We start from the raw sequence: 18,838 nt of genomic DNA, 5'->3' as shown, positions 1-18,838 counted from the left end.
TGCTACACAAACAGCAGCTCCAAGACGTAAGAAGACTACTTCAAGGCTGCGGCTGAGGCCGCCCCTCCCCAGACTCGTCTAGTGCCAGGACGCGTTAGTCAGCGCGGGACTGACGCCAGGATGCCTGCATAGCCAGCGCGCCCCGTGGGCCTCACGTGAATAAGCGAGCGCGCAGGCGCCCCCAACCGGCGCCCATTGGCCGGCACCCCGCCGCCCTGGAGCTGAGGGAGGGACGGAGGGAGGGACGGAGGGAGGGCCCCTCAGGGCTGCCCCCGACCCCCCCACCCCCCCTCCCCGGCCGCGGGCTGCTCCGCCCGGTCTGTTGGGCTGCGCGTCTGTCAAAGCGTGAGAACGGGACGCCGGCTTCGCCCTCGCCATGGCGCCCTGGCTGCAGCTGCTGTTGCTTTTGGGGCTGCTCCCGGGCGCCGTTCCGGCCCCCAACGAGCCCCGAGCGGCCGGCGCGCAGGCCTGGGAGCTGGCGTCCCCGGAGCTGCTGGAGCCCGCCCGCTTCGCCCTAGAGATGTACAACCGCGGCCGGGCTGCCAGGACGCGGGCCGCGCTGAGGGACGTGCGCGGTCGCGTCCGCCGGGTGAGGACGCGCTGGGGGCGGCGGCGGCGGCGGGTGGGGGGCCGGTGCGGGGTGAGCGGGGCTCTCGTCCGAGGGCTGGGAGCTTTGGGGTAGACTTGGGGTGGGGGCGTTGGACCTCTAGGGATTGGGAAGGGGAACGGCACGGTGGGGCTGTGAGCCCCACGAAGGCCGGACTGAGGAAGGAGTGGCTGTGCCCGCCTCACGGCGCACCCCCCCGCATCCAGGCGGGCCGGGGGTCGCTGTACTCCCTGAAGGCGACCCTGGTGGAGCCGCCCTGCAACGACCCCACGGTGTGCCAGCTCCCTGTGTCCAAGAAAACCCTGGTGAGTGATGGGGTTCCTGCGACACCCTGCCTCCAGACTGAGTCTGGCAGTAGTTGGGATGTTCGGTCAAGTCTAGAGGGAGGGATCTGAGGCCGCAGCTACCCCACCGTGAGTCACTCCCCAGGCCTGGAAGGCCAGAGACCAAGATGCTGTAAAAGGCAGGGTGTCTGGGTGCTCACTCCCGTATTGTGCCTCGCTCTCCCCTATGGGAGATGGTTGCCTTGGAGGTGGTCCTCATTGGGGGACCCTGCGGCTCCATCTTGCCAAGGCCTTGCTCCTGTCCCAGCCCCCCGACGGGCTTCCTCCTCTTCCTCCAGCTTTGCAGCTTTGAAGTCCTGGATGAGCTGGGGAAACACATGCTGCTGAGGTGGGACTGTGGCCCAGTGGATACCAAGATTACAGGTGCTGGGATAGCCCAGGGATGCTGGGATAGCTCAGGTCAGACTTCGCTCAGGGGTCGGTCCTGATTCTTCTCTGTTCCAACCCTCTCCAGATGACAAAAATGAGACTTTCAGTTCATTCCTTGCACTGTTGAACAAGGATCCCCTGCCCCAGGTGAGGAGCCTGTTTGTCTGGGGAACTGGCTGCTGCCTTGTATTCCCTCTCTTCCCCTCACCCTGGCCTGGGGCTCCCGGGTCATTCTGAGAAGGCTGCCTTGTAAAGACCCCTCTGCCTTTCCAGGACTTTTCTGTGAAGATGGCTTCAATCTTCAAGGACTTTGTCACCACCTATAACCGGACATATGATACGAAGGAGGGTGAGGACCTAGCCTTGGCTGTACCTGTCCCGATCAGATCAGGACCTTCCCCCCAACTTGGCACCTTGGTGTGGGAGAGGGGAAGGGCACAAGGGGCAGTGCATCCTTTCACGGGCCTCTAAATCCCCAGCTTCTTGCTCAGCCTCCCAGGACTTGGCAGCCATCTCAGGTACCTGGCCCCTTCTCCCATCTGATTTTCCTAGGCAGATACCGTAGGTCTCCATCATCCTGGGTAGAGTGGGATGGGGCAAAGGCCAGATTTTCTCTGCTGGAGGACCCCTGGCATGGTGGCCTTTTCCCACAACCTCCTGTCTCAGGATGTCCTCTGGAGACCATTTCGGTTCTGCCTTCATACCTGGGAAGTTACCACCCCAGTTTGGCCCCCTACCTTCACCCACCCCAGGGTTCTGCCCTTCTTGAAATAAGCTTCATGCCTGATCCAGAGCTTACCATTCCCCAGGGAAACCTCTGCCTCTTATCCCAAAGCACCTCTCCTTTTATGATCTGCCTGGGGCCCAAGCCTCTCTTCTACTCCTTGTTCCTCAGAAGCCAGGTGGCGCATGTCCGTCTTTGCCAATAACATGGTGCGAGCTCAGAAGATCCAGGCCCTGGACCGTGGCACAGCTCGGTATGGGGTCACCAAGTTCAGTGACCTTACAGGTAGGGGTGGTGGCCAGAGCCGTCATGGTACCTGGAAGAGACAGGGCCTGCTCCCAAGGCCCCTGGTCAGGAGTGGCTTAGAATACTCTTTTCCCATCCCCTGCCCAGAGGAGGAGTTCCGCACCATCTACCTGAATCCCCTCCTAAAAGAGCCTGGCAAGAAGATGCGCCTAGCCCAGTCCATCCCTGACCTTCCTCCACCTGAGTGGGACTGGAGGAGTAAGGGGGCTGTCACCAAAGTCAAGGACCAGGTTGGACCCCCAAGAAGTGAGGGTGGGACATGAGGACTGCATTGGCGTTTGGAAGGGACCCAGCCCTGACTCTCCCTGTCTCTTGCAGGGCATGTGCGGCTCCTGCTGGGCCTTCTCAGTCACAGGCAACGTGGAGGGCCAGTGGTTCCTAAAACGGGGGGCCCTGCTCTCCCTCTCTGAGCAGGGTGAGCATCCCGCTCTGCCCACCCTGTCCCCAGCCCAGCCCCTCCGGAGGGCTCCTCGGGACCAGCCTTCTGTCTCCTAGAGCTCTTGGACTGTGACAAGGTGGACAAGGCCTGCCTGGGCGGCTTGCCCTCCAACGCCTACTCAGCCATAAGGACTCTGGGTATGCATATTCATGGGCTTCAGGAGGGGCAGCGGGGGCCCCAGCTCCCTCCACAGGAAGTCACTTTGGGAGGGGAGAGACATGAGCGTGGCAGTCACGTGAACTGGGTTCAAGTCTTAATGCTGACCCTTACCGGCTGAAGACCTTGGGCAGGTCAGCTCTTTCAGAGCCTCAGTTGTCTCACCTGGGAAATGGGGCTCCTCATGCCCACTTTGTAGGATCGTCTTAAGTGTCAAGTGAGGAAATATACGTAAAGTTCCTGGTGCACAGCAGGGGGTCTCGGTATTTTCACTGCTTGGCGGTCTGTATTTCTATAATGCTGCTAAACCACGGAGCAGCACACCTCACCCCTGAGAGGAGGCGTTGTCCTAAATGGGCGATTCAGTTGAGCAGTGGGTCCAGTGGCAGGAAAATGAGGGCTGAGGGATGGAGGTGGCTGTACCAAGATTGGTGAGGGGTCTGGCAGGGGTCTGGGCCAGATTGGGAGCAAACTGTCAGGGCCGGACAAGCACGCCAAGGTCAGGAGTCCCAGGAACGCTGGGATGAGTGAGGAGTCAGAAGCTGGGAGCTGGATGCCACCTCTGCCGCATTTCTCACTGGTGGCTCCCCCATCCCTCTGGGCCTCAGTTGTGTCACCTCTAGAATGAGGCCTCCCTCAGAGAGGATGGCCTGTAGCTGCGGGTGGATAGAGAACGTGAGGCCTTGTGTAGGAGGGGCTTAGCACAGCCCCTGGCTGGGAGCAGATGAGTATTGTGAACTGGGGCCCACGTTTTCGCTAACCCCCTATCTGCTCCCCACCATTCCCCAGGAGGGCTGGAGACAGAGGACGACTACAGCTACCGCGGCCACTTGCAGGCCTGCAGCTTCTCTGCAGAGAAGGCCAAGGCCTACATCAACGACTCAGTGGAGCTGAGCCAGAATGAGCAAAGTGAGTGAGGGAGGGGGTGAGGACAGGCCAGGTGGGGCTGGGGCCTGGGTGCCCCTGACACTGCCCCTCCTCTGTCTTAGAGCTGGCAGCCTGGCTGGCCAAGAAGGGCCCCATCTCCGTCGCCATCAACGCCTTTGGCATGCAGGTGGGAGCCCAGCCTCACTGCTCCTGCTCCGGTTCTTGCTGACTCCTCCCCCACTTCTCAGAGCTGGCCCCCTACTCGTATTCTCCCCCTCAGTTCTACCGCCACGGGATCTCCCACCCACTGCGGCCCCTCTGCAGCCCCTGGCTCATCGACCACGCTGTGCTGCTCGTGGGCTACGGCAACCGTGAGTTCCGCTGCCCTGCTCTGCCCATCCATCCACCCCAGGTCACAGGCAGAGGCTGGACCACAGCATCTCAGGACCTCTGGAGGGGGCATCAGGGGAACGCCAGGGAACCTTGTCCTTACCTCTGCCTCGGGCTATGGGCCAGGCAGGATCATCCATCCTCTCTATGAATGGGAAAGCCAAGGCGCTGGGAGGTTGAAGTGTTACGAATGGATACCCTGCTAGAGGCGGGTGGGGGGTGTCCTCCCCAAACCCCAGAGCCGCACCAGGTCTCCAGGAGCGTGGTAGGTGGGCCTGTCTTGCTTTCTGCTCTTTTCCTAGTACCTGTCACACAGTAGGCCCACAGCAGATGTTTGAAGAGTGCAAAGTGCTTGGGGCCCTGACTCCCTGCTCTCCGCACTGCTCCCCAGGCTCTGCCACTCCCTTCTGGGCCATCAAGAACAGCTGGGGCACTGACTGGGGCGAGGAGGTGAGTCTCGCCTGCTTGGCCTCAGCCCTCCAGCCCCCATCCTGCTCCAGCGCCCTCACCAACGCCCCCTCTCTCCCAGGGTTACTACTACTTGCACCGTGGCTCCGGGGCCTGTGGTGTGAACATCATGGCCAGCTCAGCAGTGGTGGACTGAGGCGCACCAGCTCAGGGCCTGGTGCTGACCAGAGCAGCCCCTTCCCCTGCCTGACCTGCATGACCAGGCCCCTCCCCAGGAAGCACAGCTGGCTGAGGGACGGGCACCAGGTACCTCAGGGTGAGCAAAGGCCACTGGGCTAGGGGCACAGCCCCTACTCCCACCCTGAAGTTCCCCAGCTGCACCTCTGTTGAATTGTGGTAGCTAGGAGGATCTTGGGGTGAAGGATGATGTCTTGGCAGCCAAAGCTGGGGCAAGAACCCTGGGCTCGGGTAAGGAGCAGGGGGAAGAAAATATTCTGGTCTTAAAGCCAGCTTTGTCCTCTGTAGGCTCTGGCTTCCTGCCCCAGCTTTCCTCTGATGCTATAAATTTTCTGGTCTCCCGTGGATCTGGGGACAGTGTTGCCTTCCATGTCTAGAGAAACTGTTGTAACCAACCTTTTCTAACACAATAAAGAGGTGTTCTCGACCCCAGTGTGGTGTGAATGTCGGACCCTGAGGGCAAGGAGGGGTGGTGGGGACCCCTGGAGGAGGGTCAAGGTCAGGCAACTGGACCTGCCCAGAAGCCTGAGGGCCCAGCTTCTGCTTCAGGAAGTAAAAGGGGATGGAGAGGGGCCCACTATGGCTTTTTATTGAGAAACACTTGGCCGGTCATTGTCTAGGGCCCTTGCTCCGAGGGATGGATGGGATCAGCCAGAGGAAGCACTCTCTCTCCGGACTTGCATAGAGAACCTCAGGGGTCGAGGTCAGAGGTCGCTCTCCCCGTAGAGGGCACTGGAGAAGGCCACATAGTCCAGGGCTCCAGGTGGAGCCCCGGCCCCCTTGTAGGGCGCCATGCGGCGGATGCAGTACTCGGCCTGCTCAGCTGGGAGTTCGTGCCGCAGCTCCTCAGGCGTGATGTAGTTCTGGGGAAGAAGAGGGATTGAGGGTCCACAGGTCTTGTTCCCTGCCCCCGCCCGCCAGCCCCCTGCACCGCCAGGGGCTCACCTTGTCTCCTGCCAGGATCTTGAACGAGGCCACAACCTGCTCAGCCGTGTCGGTCTCGGCTGTCTCTCGGGTCATGAAGTCGATGAAGGTCTGGAAGGTCACGACCCCAGCTGCGTTGGGGTCCACCATGGTCATGATTCGAGCAAACTCCACTTCCCCCTGCAGGGTTAGAGGCCGGGCACCGTGCCCGGGGTTGCTTAAGCCAGGAGGGCTCCTGGTGTCCCCCTGGCCTGACAGCTCCAGTGACAAGGTGCCCCCTTTCTCCATAGATCGTCCGCTGCAGCCTTAGCTCTAGGTCTGAGAAATCCTTTCTGCTGGGCTGTGCTCTGCTTCCCGCCCGCGGCAGTGTCCCCTGCGGCCCGTCGGTCCTGACCTTTTCCTGGGCCTCTCTGTAGCGCTGTTTCTGTGATGTAGAAACGTTGCAAGCTCGGGCTTTGGAGTCACACAGAACAAGGTCCAATCTAGTGTCTTTGGGCAAGTTAATTTACCTCTCTGAGCCTTGGGTAGCCCCTGTGTGCAATGGGGTAATTCTCCCCAGCCCCAGCTGGTGGGTGAGGAGGACATGAGGTCGTGTGTGAGGTGGGAGGGACACAGGCACAGGTGAGACGGCTGGGACGCGGCTGGGGGACACTCACCAGGTCGTAGCCCATGGAGATGAGGCAGGCCCGGAAGTCGTCGGGCTCCATCATGCCATTCCGCTTCTGTGGTGAGGGAGCAGATGTCAGGCTCAGTCCCCAACACCCGCCCCCACGCTGTCCCTAAGTCCACCACTGCACAGGGCTAAGCCCCTGCTGACCCGGTCAAAGTGGTTGAAGGATGCCCGGAACTCATTGAGCTGCTCCTGGCTCAGGCCCTTGGCGTCTCGGGTCAGTATCTGGTTCTCCACCTCGTTGATGGTGCGGGCAATGGAGGTGAGCAGCTGCTCCCAGCCCACACGGATGTGCTGGGAAAGCAGAAAACAGGCTGGGTCAGTGGGTGGCCAGTGCCTGGCCACTAGGTCTGGCTCCACCCCCAATTCACTATATGACCCTGGGCAAGTCCTCCCCCTTGCTGGGCCTCTGTCCCCATCTGGAGGTTCCACAGAGTGACGTCCAGTGGCCCTTCCTGCCTTAAAGTTTGATGATTTATTATGTATAACGTATTGATCAACCAGCCATGGGCCATCCAGGCCTGGGTTTAGACTGCTCTGTGACTGGCCAGGTCACTTTCACTCGCTGGGTCTCAGTATCCCCACAAGTACATTGGGGGACCTGGCCACGCTGAACTGGGGAACCCCTGGGGCAGATGTGCTGTGTCCAGCTGTGGCCGCCCCAGGCTTCCCCAGCCAGTGCCACCTCCCCTCTGTCCTGAGCGGGTGTGATCCCACCTCCATGCTGTAGACGGTGTGCTTATTGTCGAACACCACGTTCTCCTGCAGCAGCTGGTGGTCACCCTCCAGCTGGTCGATGTTGCTCTTGTAGTTGATGATGTTCTGCTCCTGCTGCCGCAGCCCCGCCATCTGCTCCTCCAGAGAGCCGGCCATTCCCGCTGCCAGGCGCCCCACTTCCTGCAGGGGGAGCCGGGCAGAATGAGGGCTCCCAGCTCCCGGTGGCCCAGCCCTGGCCCTACTCTCCCGGGCTGGCTCCACGATCCCAGCCTTACCTCCACCTTCGCCTGGATCCAGGGCCCGACGGCATTGGCCTGGGCCGCAAACTGCCGCCGGAGCCTCTCGTTCACCTGTTGCCTCGTCAGCTCCTCCTGCAGCGTCTGGTCACGGCTGGGTACCAGCTTTCGGACCTGGGAGGGAGGCTGGTTGTGCCAGGGGCAGCTCTGGGAGTGGGAGATGGGCTCCAGCCCCTCACACTGCTCCTGCCGCTCTGAGCCAAGGCCTCAGGGCTCTGTGGGGGGCAAGCTCTGAGCACTCAGCCTCTCTAGGCTCGTTTCCTCGTCTGCAAAATGGGGCCCATGACATCATTCTTAATGAACTTAGATTGTTTTATAAAGGATGTCCACACACCAGATCTAATTCTGCTTCAATCAGGCCTGACAGGGGCTTCCCTGGTGGCACAGTGGTTAAGAATCCGCCTGCCGATGCAAGGGACACGGCTTTGAGCCCTGGTCCGGGAAGATCACACATGCCGCGGAGCAACTAAGCCCATGTGCACCACAGCTACTGAGCCTGCGCTCTAGAGCCCACGAGCCACAACTACTGAAGCCCACGTGCCACAACTACTGAAGCCCGCGTGCCAAAACTACTGAAGCCCGAGTGCTTAGAGCCCGCACTCCACAACAACAAAAGCCGCCTAAAGGAGAAGCCCGCGCACCACAACGAAGAGCAGCCCCCGCTCGCCGCAACTAGAGAAAGCCCACGTGCAGCAACGAAGACCCAACGCAGCCAAAAAAAAAGAAAGAAAAAATCACGCCTCACAGGAAAATGCTGCTGTTACGGCCATTTTACAGATCAGGGTGGTTAGAATGCATCTGAGGGGGGGGAGGCAGGGAAAGGCCATAGGTGGCACTGACCGTGTCCCACTTGGTGTTGATGTCCTGCGGGCTGAGGGCGATGTAGGGGTTGGTGGAGCTGGGCCGCAGCCCGTATGTTTGGCAGATCTTCTGGATCTCACCCTGGATGCCCAGGATGGCTCCCCTCTCTCGGTCGGCCTCGGGCAATGTTGCCTTGAACTGCTCATGTGCTGTCACCAGGCTCTGGGGAGGGCAGGCAGGAAGCATCAACCAGCGCCCCTACTTCCCGCAGCAACAAAGGGCAGCAGCATGCTCCGGGCCATCCAGTGGGGCCAGGGCAGCACTGGCAGGAGAACCCAGGCCTTCCGTCTCCCAGCACTCGGGAACTGGTGTTTTTCTCTGGCCTCCCATTCCCCAGGAGCCCAAAGGGGTGGCTGACAGAAACAGGCCGCTTCCCTGTCATCCCATCCAACCGCCCCACACCTGGAACCCCTGCGCCCACCTGGGTCTCCTCCATCGAGTGCACCAGCCACACGTCCTGCAGGTCCTCCACGGCGCCGTCCAGCCAGTTGTTGAAGGGCGCTACCCGCCGGGCAAACTCCAGCTGCAGCTGGTCGATGGTCTCTAGGAGCTTCTCCATCCGCTAGGGGCCACAGGGACGGCCAGTCAGCAGCCTGCCCAGCAGGCCCTCTCACCTCCTCCAGTGTCCAGCCTCCACCTCCCTGGCCCCCAGCCTCACCTCTAGCGCCTCCCGCCTCTTCTGGGTCAGCGTGCCCAGGTTGTCCCACTGGTCGCAGATGGCCTGGCAGCGGCTGTTCACCGAGGCCACCTCGTGGTAGTCTAGCTCACTGGGGGCGGGAAGGGGGGCAACTTTGGGGCCAGACTCCAGCCCAGATTTCTTCCTGACTGCCCTCCAGGGGCTGGAACCTGGGCACAGTGGTGGTGAAGGCATAAGGGAGCCAGGGGAGGTGGGGGCAAAGCGGGGCTTTCCTAGCGCAGGGGCTTCCCAGCGCATTCCCGGGAGAAGGGGGTCCTCAGCTCCAGTCCCTGGAGGAGCTTGGGTGGAGGGGCAGGGCCTGGAGTTTCGGGTGCCGGTTTCCAAGAGGTGGCACAAGGCCCAGGCTGCTGGTGAGGATTGGGCCTGCCTGAAGCTGAAGGGAGCCGCCGGGTTTGGGGGCAGGTCGAGCGCCAGTGTGGGAAGAACGTGGGTAGCAGAGCGGGGTCCGGCGATGGGGAGAGGGTTACAGGAGGAGGGCAGAGTAAGTGGTGACGGGGAAGGACATGGGTACCAAGGCAGGGTTACCAAACCAGGGAAAGCAAAAGGTCTGGAGGGCTATGAGAGCGGGGAGAGGGGGTGGGGCCAGGTAGGGGCGTGGTCACCCCGGGCTGCCCGGCAGCAACCCGCGCCTACTTGAGCTCCTGGGCCAGCGCAGCGATGTGCTCCACGCGGTCCTGGTGCGCCGCCAGGTCGCTCTCAAAGGCCTCGTGGCGCCGCAGCAGCGCCCGCACCTCCTGCAGCGAAGCCGACTCGTAGTCGCGCTGGCTCAGCATCTCCTCCTTCCCTGCTCGGAGAGAGGCCCGGCTCAGGTCACCGAGCAGCAGCCGCGACAGGCACAGGGGGTCCAAGCCGGGCTGTGTGACCATGGAGGGTCCTCATCTGTGAAAGGTAGGTGATCACACCTGCCCAGCCTACCCTCGGGGTTTGCTCTGAGACACTAGTGTGATAAAGTTAAGTGCAGCTCCTGTTCCAGGGCATGGCCCGTGAGTGATGTCAGGGTCCCTTGACCCTGCACGATTTCGGGTGGCCCTTGGTACACTTTTGGTATGATGCGATCGCAAAGTGCTTTCCAATGACTCTGAACCCAGTGAGCCCTTGATCCATTTTCCTTTGCTTACCCAGTGCCTGGCACTTGGTAGACCCTCTATGAATATTTGTTGGATGAACGAATAATGAATGTAAAAGTGCTTTGAGAATGACAGTTACCATAATTATGCAAATAAGACCACAGTCACAGTAATTGCAGCAGCAACCATTTATTGAGTGCCTCTGCGTTTTGCAGAGAAGGTAACTGAGGTTTAGAAGTTCAAAGACCTGTCAGGATAACATAAGTGGCGGTATATTTAAGGAATTATTCTGTCAAACCACTGCTATTCAATATGTCCGTAATCCATTATTAGCGTTCGTTCATTATTTTTTTAAGCAGGACTCATTCAGTTATAGGATTAAAATCCTTGATAGAATACAGAACGAATGTTTTCACCCAGTGATATATTTGATTCATGCAATATTTTGGCATCAGTATACTTTACACCGTTTACATTATACTTTGGGTATAATGTAAATGATGTTAGTGGGGGGACTCACCTTTGGACCCCTGCCACATACACAAATAAAGTGCTAAATGACAAATTAATCAGAGCAGACCTACAGAAGACCAGAGCCAGGAGAAAGTTAGGGGCCTGAGTTTACAGATAAAGAAACTGTGGCCCCAAAAGGGGCAGTGACTTGACTGCACAGCAAGTCAGGGTGGGACTAGAAAACAGATCTCCAGCTTCCTTGCAGAACACCTACCCCCGACCAGTCTCCGCCCCAGGACAGAATCAGGCCCCAGAGGTACCTACCCCGGGTCCAGGTTTCGTGCAGGGAGGCCTTCTGCTGGAACTTCTCTGCCAGGTGCTGCAGCCGCTGCAGGCGCCGGATCTCCGAGAGCAGCCAGTCCTCATAGCCCTTCTCCGCTTGCTCCAGCCCCCGCCATGCGTTGGCGATGTCCTGTGGGGCAGGCAGAGGTGCCCGCCATCACAGTTCACCCATTGTACAGATGGGGACAGAGAGACCAAGGTCACCCGGAGGATGTGGGCAGGGCCGGGGTCACCACCTCCCCTGGCCTGGCTCACCGAGACCAGCTTGCCCTCAGATGGCATGAAGGCGGGCCGGTGGCTCAGCCGCAGCTTGGTTTGCAATGTGTTGAAGTTGATCTCCAGCTGGCACTTCTCCTGCACGCGGGGCGGCTTGTGCAGGCGCCGGTAGTCCCGGAAGTCCTCCAGCTTGCGCTGCATGGCGTTCATGCTGGGCTCGCCCATGCGGTTCTCCAGCCACGGCACGGTGCGGCGGATCCATTCCAGCAGCTGCGGGGCCAGGCAGGGGCAGAGCAGAGAGCGCTGAGTGGGCCTGCTCACCTCGCTCACCCCTCTCCACCCACACCCAAGCTGGGGCCAGAAGGCCGGGCCTCAAGCAGAGTGGGGGTCCCCGCTCGTCAGGGCAGGAGCAGGATGGTTAACTTCTGAGTCCAGGGACCAGTGTAGGTCGGCAAAGCACAAAGGGCCAGGAGACTGCCTAAAGATGAGTGAATGGAGAAATGAACGAGTAACTGGATGGACGATGAGTGGATGACAGGAGCCTGGGTGGGCGGAAGGGGGCAGGGGGTGGGTAAAGATGGCAGAAGGAGGCTGGGAGAGGCCACGGCTACTCTGAGGAGAGGGAGGCTCTGCAGGTCCAGGCCCGGGCTCAGCTGGGTTGGGAGAGCACAGGTAGGGGAGAGGGGGAGGTCCTCTCAGCCCCAGCCTCACCTCACTGGCCAGCTTCTCGTACTCCTCCATCAGCTTCTCGTTCTCCTGGTTCACGGCCAGCACCTTGCAGATCCTGTTGGCGGCTGTCTCTGCCTGTGGTGGGAGTGGGCAGAAGGGCTGGCGTTGGAACAGCTGCCACAGACACCCCCGACCCAGCCTCCCTCTGTAAACCCTTCAAACCTGGGCCCATGCAACAGAGGAGAGGATGAGGGGGCACATCTTGTAGGGTAAGGATGGGCTCCCAGGCCAGAGGCCTCAGCACCTGAGCTCCCCCAAGGATCGAGTATGTGCGGCTGGGACAGTGGCACTCCCACCCACGTGGGGCCTGGCACCTCCAGATGTGGAGATGCTGCCCAGCCCAGGCAGCAGCAGCTGAGCCCCTACCTGCTCCGCCCCCGCGAAGGCGTGGTAGAAGCAGGAAACGTAGGTCATGACGGCCTTCTCATCGGGCTTTGGGGTGTTCACGATGTCTGCGGGATGGCAGCGAGGTGTCGACTGGCCGAAGCCAGGGATGGGGAGTGGGCTCATGTCCCCACCCAGGCAGAGAGTTCCCTCGGGACGGGAGGGTGCAGAGACATCTAGTCATGGCCACTAGCTGCCAGATGCCCCAAACCCAGCTTTTCCCTGGAGCCCTCTCGGATCACCCCAGGGCCTAGCAACCTCCCCCTCTGTGGGGTGAGGAGAGCATGAGGGCCTGGGTGAGTGAGCAGACACTGTAGCCCTGATGAGGCGCCAGTCCGCACTGCCTGGTGTCTCTAACCATCCCATACCTTGGTCTGTCTGTCTGTCTGTCTGTCTTTCTCCTAAGTTCCCATCCAGGGTACCAGGCACAGTAGGTGCCCAGAAAATGTTTGCTGGTTCAACAGACTAAAGCCTTTATGGGCGCAGGGACAAGAGGCAGGACCCACCCGAGAGCAGCTCCCAGGATGGGTGACCGTCATGCCACCAGGTGACCCAGGTTACTGGGATATGAGGTAGAAGGTGGAGCCATTACATAAGGCAGAGGCGGCAGAGCCTGGTTCCACTGGGTGGAGAGGGACAGGGGACCGGACAAGGGCTCCTGGAGAAGGGGGCCTGTTGGCAGGGAGGATTCTGCCCAGGGAGCAGGGTGGGGGCAGAGCATTCCAGGAGGCGGGGAGGAGCAGGGGCAAAGGTGTGGAGGTAGGACCGTGCCGACTGGCGCGTAAGGGGAGTCCTTGCCCGGGCGAGGCTTACTCTCACCTTCTGCATCCAACATCTTGGGGATGTCCAGGTACTTCTCTGCCACCTCGAAGGCAGTGTTCAGGTTGCCGATGGGGTCATCCTAGATGGTGTGCGGGGTGGGGGGGAGAGGTGAAAGGTCAGCTGAGGGCAGAGACTGGGGAGTCGGGGCTGGGGGTGGCAGAGGCCCACCTTGCGCAGTTTGGCGTAGTCAATGAGGTCGGGGCGGTGCCGGTGGATGAGAGCACAGAGGGCCAGGCCATCCTTCCAGCTGGACAGAGAGAAGGGGGGTGTGGGGTCAGGCCTGGGTTCAAGCTGCGGCCCTGTCCTACCCTCGTCCCAGGAGCACCCCTATCAGGATGGCCTCATCTGTAAAATGGAGGAAAGTCCAAACTCCTTGGCTTGGCATTTAAGGCCCTTGACCTCCAACCTGGGACCATTTCCTCCAAGCTCATCATGGTTCCTTCACATCCTTGTGCTTAAGCTACACCAATTTCTAGATGCTTTTGGTCTCCAGGTCTTTGCTCACAAGGTTCCCTCCGGCTGGAACACCCTTCCCGGGATGTCTCCCGTGCTCCCTCCTCCAGGAATTTCCCCCTTGCCCTCCTGGATTCGATTCAACATTGACCGAGTCCTCCTATTTCCAGACACTGTTGCAGGAACTTGGCTGTGACCTCCCCTGCCCTGTGGCCCATGCCGGGGCCCGGAGCCCGGCTGAGGCCCCACACGCTGATGGGCGGACAGACCTGGTGTGGAAGTTCTGCACGTTGACGTTGCGGTACGGCGCCGTCTTCCGCTGACACCACAGGAGCAAGCCCTCCTTGGCCGAGGTTTCTGGGCGGGGACGGGGGCGAGTGTTGGCTGGGGAGGGCTTTGGGCCAGCCCTCTCACCCTCCCTGCCTCCTTGCCGCTCACCTTCCACGGAGATGTCCTGGATGGCGAAGCGAAGGATGATGGTCCAGATCATGCCCAGGGTCATCTTCAGGTTCCCGTCGACAATCTCTGCGGGGTGGGGGGTGGGGACACACTCCACCTGGCACTCGAGGCCTTGGCTGCCCTCCCCCTGCTCCGCCCTCTGGCCCTTGTCCCCATCCCAGGGCTGGCACCTAGTAGGTAGGTGCTCAATCATTTTCCTTCAAAACGATTCATGGAACACCTACTGGGTGCCAGGTCCTGTGCTGCTGACAGTCCCTCCTGCGAGGCACGGACGGTTATCCCCATTGTTGAGATGAGGGACCGCACCCCCGGCCCCTGCCCAGGCCTCCTCCTGCCACGGCCTCACCTTCGGCACCGATGGACACCAGCTTCACCCCCTTGCTGGCAATGAAGTCCAGGGCCTTGTTGACGTTGGCGATCTTGTGGAAGCGCATCTTGCCTTTGTCTGGCCTGGGCAGCCTCTCTCCTGGGTGTGAGGGGAGAGGTCAGGGGTCAAAGGTCATGAGAGGAAGCTGAAGACGTGGTCCTCAAACTTCCCCCTCCCTCAGCAATCTCCCTCCAGCACGCTGATGCCACTACTCCCCCAGCTCTCTGGGTTTTCCCCTGGGTCCTGGGGTCCCTGTGCACTGATTTGCACCCCTCACCTGAAATGACCTCCAGGAGCAACATGAGTCTGAGGCCGTTGCGGAAATCCTCCTCGATGTTCTCGATCTGGGTGCCAGCCTTGCGCAGGTGTGAGTTGCACCAGGCAGTGAAGGTCTGGGGGCAGAGGACAGTGCTCAGACCCTAGTGCTGAGGACAGCGCCCTGGCTCCCGTCAGGGCAGATCTCAGAGCCCAAGGCCCTGGATTCAAGTACCGGCTCAGCCACTGACTTGTTGTGCATCTGGGGCCAGCCCCTTTCCCTCTCTGAGATTTAATTCTCCTGGAAAAGGAGAAATGGGGTCTGGGGCCCATTCAGGTCCCAGTTTGGACTTGGGGTGCCTCACTGCCGGCACAACAGCTTGTGCCAGTCTCAAGCACTGAAGGGGGAATTAGAAACCTGTAAAGCACACACTCCAAAGTGTGGGGCTCTCTGAGGCACAAGGGTCAGTGCAGGGTGATACTGCCTCAAATCTGAAAAATTCTGGGTCGAAGCACAGACAGCTCTGAGGGACTGTGCCCCTGTGTTTTTATTATCTCAGCCTCACCGACCTCTGAAGGTTGCTGTGAACCGGCCTTCAAGCAGACCATGAGGCTGCAAGAGCTTTCTGCAGGCTGTAGAGGATCAGCTGGACACTCAGGCCCAGCCTGACCTAGTTTCTGGAGGAGACTGCCCTCCCTCTCCGGCCAGAGTGTGCTTCCGCCTCAGCCTCTGTCTGAGATGGGAGGGGTGGTATATGGCTGTGTGTCTTTGGGGGATGGCAGTGACCTAGAGCTTGGTGCACAAGTTTCTACCAACCTACCAAGCCTCGAGGCCCTGGATTCTGCCATCAGCAGTCCTTGCTGGAATCCATACTTGGGCCCCAATCCCAGCTGAGCTACTCACTCTCTGTGACCTGGGATGTGCCCCTTGACCTCTCTTGGGCTCAGTCTCTCCACTTGCACAATTAAGGGTTCAGACTCAGTGATGTCTCAGGTCCTTCTTCCCCTGACCTTGCAGGATTCTGGAATTGAGAGCATCCCCCCGCCACCGCAAAGCAGATACTCCAGGGAGGTGGCCCTGGAAATCATTTGGAATTCTTTCCCTCCGCTGTGTAAGTGGGTACTGAGCACTAAATTGACAGGGCCCCGAGCACAAGAGAGGGCAGTTGGATTCTCTGGACTTCCTTCCAACCCTGGAGTCTCAGATGCTCTGGGTCAAGATAGGGCAGGAGGAAAGGCAGGACTGGGTGAGGCCTCCGTGGTGGAGGAAGGGGCATTCTTTCATTTGACAAACATGACTCTTTTTTTTTTTTTTTTTTTTTTTTGGGGTACGGGGGCCTCTCACTGCTGTGGTCTCTCCCGTTGCAGAGCACAGGCTCCGGACGCGCAGGCTCAGCGGCCACGACTCACGGGCCCAGCCGCTCCGCGGCACGTGGGATCTTCCCGGACCGGGGCACGAACCCGCGTCCCCTGCATCGGCAGGCAGACTCGCAACCACTGCGCCACCAGGGAAGCCCAAACATGACTTTTAATGAGATTTGCTCCTTGCCCTAAAGGAACTCACAGTCAGTCAAAGAGTCCTGTTGGTCTGAGAAGTGCTGGGAGAGACTATTATTGGGGAGACTAGGGGAGGAGTTCTGCATATCAAGTGGGGGACCTCTTGGGGAAGGTTAATAATTGATCAGAACTGTGATGGAAGTGCAGGAGTTACTCAGGCAGGGAAGGGCAGGCAAAGGCATTCCAGGCAGGGGCAGCCACACGGGCAAGTGCTTGGCAATGAGAAACAGTTACGAGGTTTGCGGAGCTACAGCTATCTGGGCACCGCTCTGGGGGTGTTGGGGTATACGTGGTGAGAGGCAGGCCGGAGGGGCAGCAGAGGCCAGGTCGTGCACGATCTTGAGTGCTAAGCCAGGGAGTCTGAACTTGATCTTGAGGGCAACAGGGGAAGCTTTCAGGCACAGGAGCGGGAGGAGCAGCACTGTGTTTTAGAAAGCTCATTCTGGTTGCAGAGGGGAGACCGATGGCTTGGCAGAGCAGAAGGGAGAAGTGAGGAGGTGCCGACTGAGACCAGAGTGAGGGAGGAAGGGTGTCAGTGAGTGGGACAGGGCAGGATCGAGTGGATGAGATGGAAACATTTGTCCTTGCTAGAATATAAGCTCCCTGAGGCGGGGTCTTTACTTTTGTCCCCTGCTGAATTGCTGGCACCTAAAACAGTGCCTGGCACATACTAGGACCTCCCTAAGAAACAGTGAATGACTGTTTGCAATGAGGTTCAATAAAGAGGACTCGGTTATCAGGTGGGAGGAGGCAGGAGTGCTTCAAGACATGGAGGAGAAGCAGGCATGGGGGTGGGACTGAAGCTGAGCGCAGAGATGTTCATTACATTGTAATAAACAATGTTAGATGAGAAACAACCAGAATGTCCAACTCCCGGGGGTGCCGATGAATTTACAGAGCATCTACTCTGTGCAATCATTGAATGAGTCAGTGAGGTGGGTGGCTGTAAGTTGGGTTGGAAGGATGCTCCTGATATTTTAAGTGATGAAAGCAAGTTACAGACTAGCCTGTATCTTATGAGGGGCATGTGGACCTGGATCTGGGAGAGGCCCGGGTGGGTTGGGTGGGTGGGGGGATAGGAGTTGTTGCAGAGCAGATGGCAGCTGGAGCCAGGGGCAGGGATGACATCACCGGGAGATTGCTGGACCCAAGGACCACAGCCCCGCTTGGAGACAGGTGCAGGAGAAGCCTGGGGGGAGGCGTGTCACCCCGGGCACCCTAGCCGTGTCAGCTGAGCCTTCTAGCCCCTGGGGTCATCTCCTATCAACTAACCCAGCGGAAATGCTCTGATTCTAAATTCTGGGATTCTCAGATCCTGCAAATTCCACCAAACACCCCTGTTCCCCCGCCCTTTCCTGGACTCATACACTGTTGGCAAGTGCCGAGCAGGGTCTAACGACCTCGTGGTACACTCCTACCACTGTCCTGCCACACTCCCCAAAGTTTCCTCACTCCAGCCTGGATCAGTTTCTCTTCTGGGTCCCCAGGTGTCCTGCCCCCTCCACTTGGGAAAGTCTGGGAGTGAAAATAGATCGGGGAGGGGAGGCCCGAGTGCCTTACAAGGCTGCGCCTGGGCAGCAGCTGCCCATGTGCCCCTCTCAGCTCCTCCAAGGTGCTGCCTCAGCACGAAGTGTCTATCTGGCCAGAGAGTCAGGTTACCTACCATGAAAGGAAACCCAGGGCTACCCTCCTCCCCGACCTTGTGGCCTTTTCAGCAGATTCAGGGCCCCTGGGGTGAGGAGGGGTATCTTGGGAAAGAATGGCGGGGGGCAAGCAATGGGCAAAGACCCTCAGGTTGTGGGTCGTCCTGTTTTCTGACAGCATATGATTTGGGTCCTATCTCAGCCCCAGTTTCCTCATTTGACAGTTGGGATAGAGTGACCACGGACACCACGCTGGAGAGAACATAGAGAGGATGGGGAAGGGGTCTGGGACGGTTACCCCTTCCCCACACTCCCAAGTCCTCTAGCTGCCTGGCTGCAAGTCGGCAGGTGGGGTCTGGGAATATTTCACTAGAGAGTGGGGTTGTGGAGACAAAGATCGTCCTTCCCGACCCCACCCACACCCCGAACTTGGGTCTCCCAGGCTTTGCCCACAACCATATTCCTTAGCAGAAGTGGAGCAGTGGGCCCAGGGGAATGAACCCTGTGGGATGGGGAGCCCAGAAACTCTTCTTGTCCTCCTAAACCCCTCGTGAGGGTCTCCAGCCCTCTCTTCGGGCCCTGGGGGACAGCAGAGGACCGATGGAAGAGCCTGGGTGAGGAAGTGGCACTGAGGGTTAAGACAGGCTCTGCCCCTGACCTGCTGAGATGCCAAGGACAAACCGCCTGGCTTCTCAGGCCTCAGTTTTGCCATCAGGAAATGGGCTAGCACTCACTTTCCGCTGCTGCTTCTCCCAGGCCGGGTCCAGCAGCAGGTCGCGGTCCCAGTCCTCCTCCTGTTCCATGTACTCGCCGCCCCTGCTGCCGCCGCCCGCGAAGGGCCCCTCCCCGGTCCCCAGACCCTCGGGCTGCATAACCATCATCATCTCGCTCGGGCTCCTGGCTCCGCTCCGCTCGGCGCGCTCCAGGACATGGGGGCCGCGTTAAGTAGCGCCCGGCCCAGCCCCGGATCGGATTCCGGCTAAATATGGGGGAGGAGGGAGGGGCCGGATGGGGGCGAGGCCACTCGGGTCGGGACCAGGCAGCAGGTTGTCCTGAGGCTAGGAGACTGCAGAATTTGG

At 59.8% G+C, this 18,838-nt stretch overlaps 2 protein-coding genes across 4 annotated transcripts; one reads left to right on the top strand and one right to left on the bottom strand.

The window, feature by feature from the left end:
* Positions 1-294: 294 nt before the first annotated feature.
* On the top strand, positions 295-5,279 carry CTSF (cathepsin F). Of its 3 annotated transcripts, none has more exons than XM_055083341.1 (14): positions 295-589; positions 814-912; positions 1,230-1,314; positions 1,406-1,467; positions 1,594-1,669; positions 2,219-2,329; positions 2,438-2,580; positions 2,669-2,765; positions 2,846-2,926; positions 3,735-3,854; positions 3,935-3,999; positions 4,093-4,183; positions 4,594-4,652; positions 4,732-5,279. In XM_055083341.1, the coding sequence occupies exons 1-14, from the start codon at positions 377-379 to the stop codon at positions 4,804-4,806; spliced, it is 1,377 nt and encodes a 458-aa protein (XP_054939316.1). In that variant the 5' UTR covers positions 295-376; the 3' UTR covers positions 4,807-5,279. The 3 variants fall into 3 exon arrangements, with proteins under 3 accessions (XP_054939316.1, XP_054939315.1, XP_054939317.1); XM_055083340.1 differs by having other exon boundaries at positions 296-589; positions 2,216-2,329; XM_055083342.1 differs by lacking the exons at positions 4,594-4,652; positions 4,732-5,279 and adding an exon at positions 4,505-4,592 and having other exon boundaries at positions 296-589; positions 2,216-2,329.
* Positions 5,280-5,418: 139 nt separating this feature from the next.
* On the bottom strand, positions 5,419-18,718 carry ACTN3 (actinin alpha 3). The gene is made up of 21 exons (XM_024133218.3): positions 18,494-18,718; positions 14,582-14,696; positions 14,284-14,403; positions 13,917-14,003; positions 13,748-13,835; positions 13,194-13,272; positions 13,023-13,104; positions 12,186-12,271; positions 11,802-11,894; positions 11,130-11,360; positions 10,857-11,004; positions 9,646-9,796; positions 8,974-9,082; positions 8,737-8,877; positions 8,295-8,477; positions 7,434-7,568; positions 7,159-7,338; positions 6,589-6,735; positions 6,428-6,493; positions 5,793-5,951; positions 5,419-5,710 (listed from the first exon to the last, which is right to left on the bottom strand). The coding sequence occupies exons 1-21, from the start codon at positions 18,641-18,643 to the stop codon at positions 5,552-5,554; spliced, it is 2,709 nt and encodes a 902-aa protein (XP_023988986.1). The 5' UTR covers positions 18,644-18,718; the 3' UTR covers positions 5,419-5,551.
* Positions 18,719-18,838: the final 120 nt, after the last annotated feature.

This window comes from Physeter macrocephalus, unplaced genomic scaffold, assembly GCF_002837175.3.
Source record: "Physeter macrocephalus isolate SW-GA unplaced genomic scaffold, ASM283717v5 random_872, whole genome shotgun sequence".
Lineage (NCBI taxonomy): Eukaryota > Metazoa > Chordata > Mammalia > Artiodactyla > Physeteridae > Physeter > Physeter macrocephalus.
The sequence above is the reverse complement of the archived record's forward strand: the minus strand, read 5'-3'. Positions and strand labels throughout refer to the sequence as shown.

Excerpts from the sequence above, each read along its gene's own strand:
- CTSF (XM_055083340.1), top strand. The coding sequence starts at position 377 with ATGGCGCCCTGGCTGCAGCTGCTGTTGCTTTTGGGGCTGCTCCCGGGC. Across the intron at positions 590-813 it reads TGCGCGGTCGCGTCCGCCGG|GCGGGCCGGGGGTCGCTGTA; the intron begins GTGAGGACGCGC and ends CCCCGCATCCAG. Across the intron at positions 4,000-4,092 it reads TCAACGCCTTTGGCATGCAG|TTCTACCGCCACGGGATCTC; the intron begins GTGGGAGCCCAG and ends TCTCCCCCTCAG.
- ACTN3 (XM_024133218.3), bottom strand. The coding sequence starts at position 18,643 with ATGATGATGGTTATGCAGCCCGAGGGTCTGGGGACCGGGGAGGGGCCC. Across the intron at positions 8,878-8,973 it reads AGAGGCGGGAGGCGCTAGAG|CGGATGGAGAAGCTCCTAGA; the intron begins GTGAGGCTGGGG and ends TGTGGCCCCTAG. Across the intron at positions 5,952-6,427 it reads TCTCCATGGGCTACGACCTG|GGGGAAGTGGAGTTTGCTCG; the intron begins GTGAGTGTCCCC and ends CTAACCCTGCAG.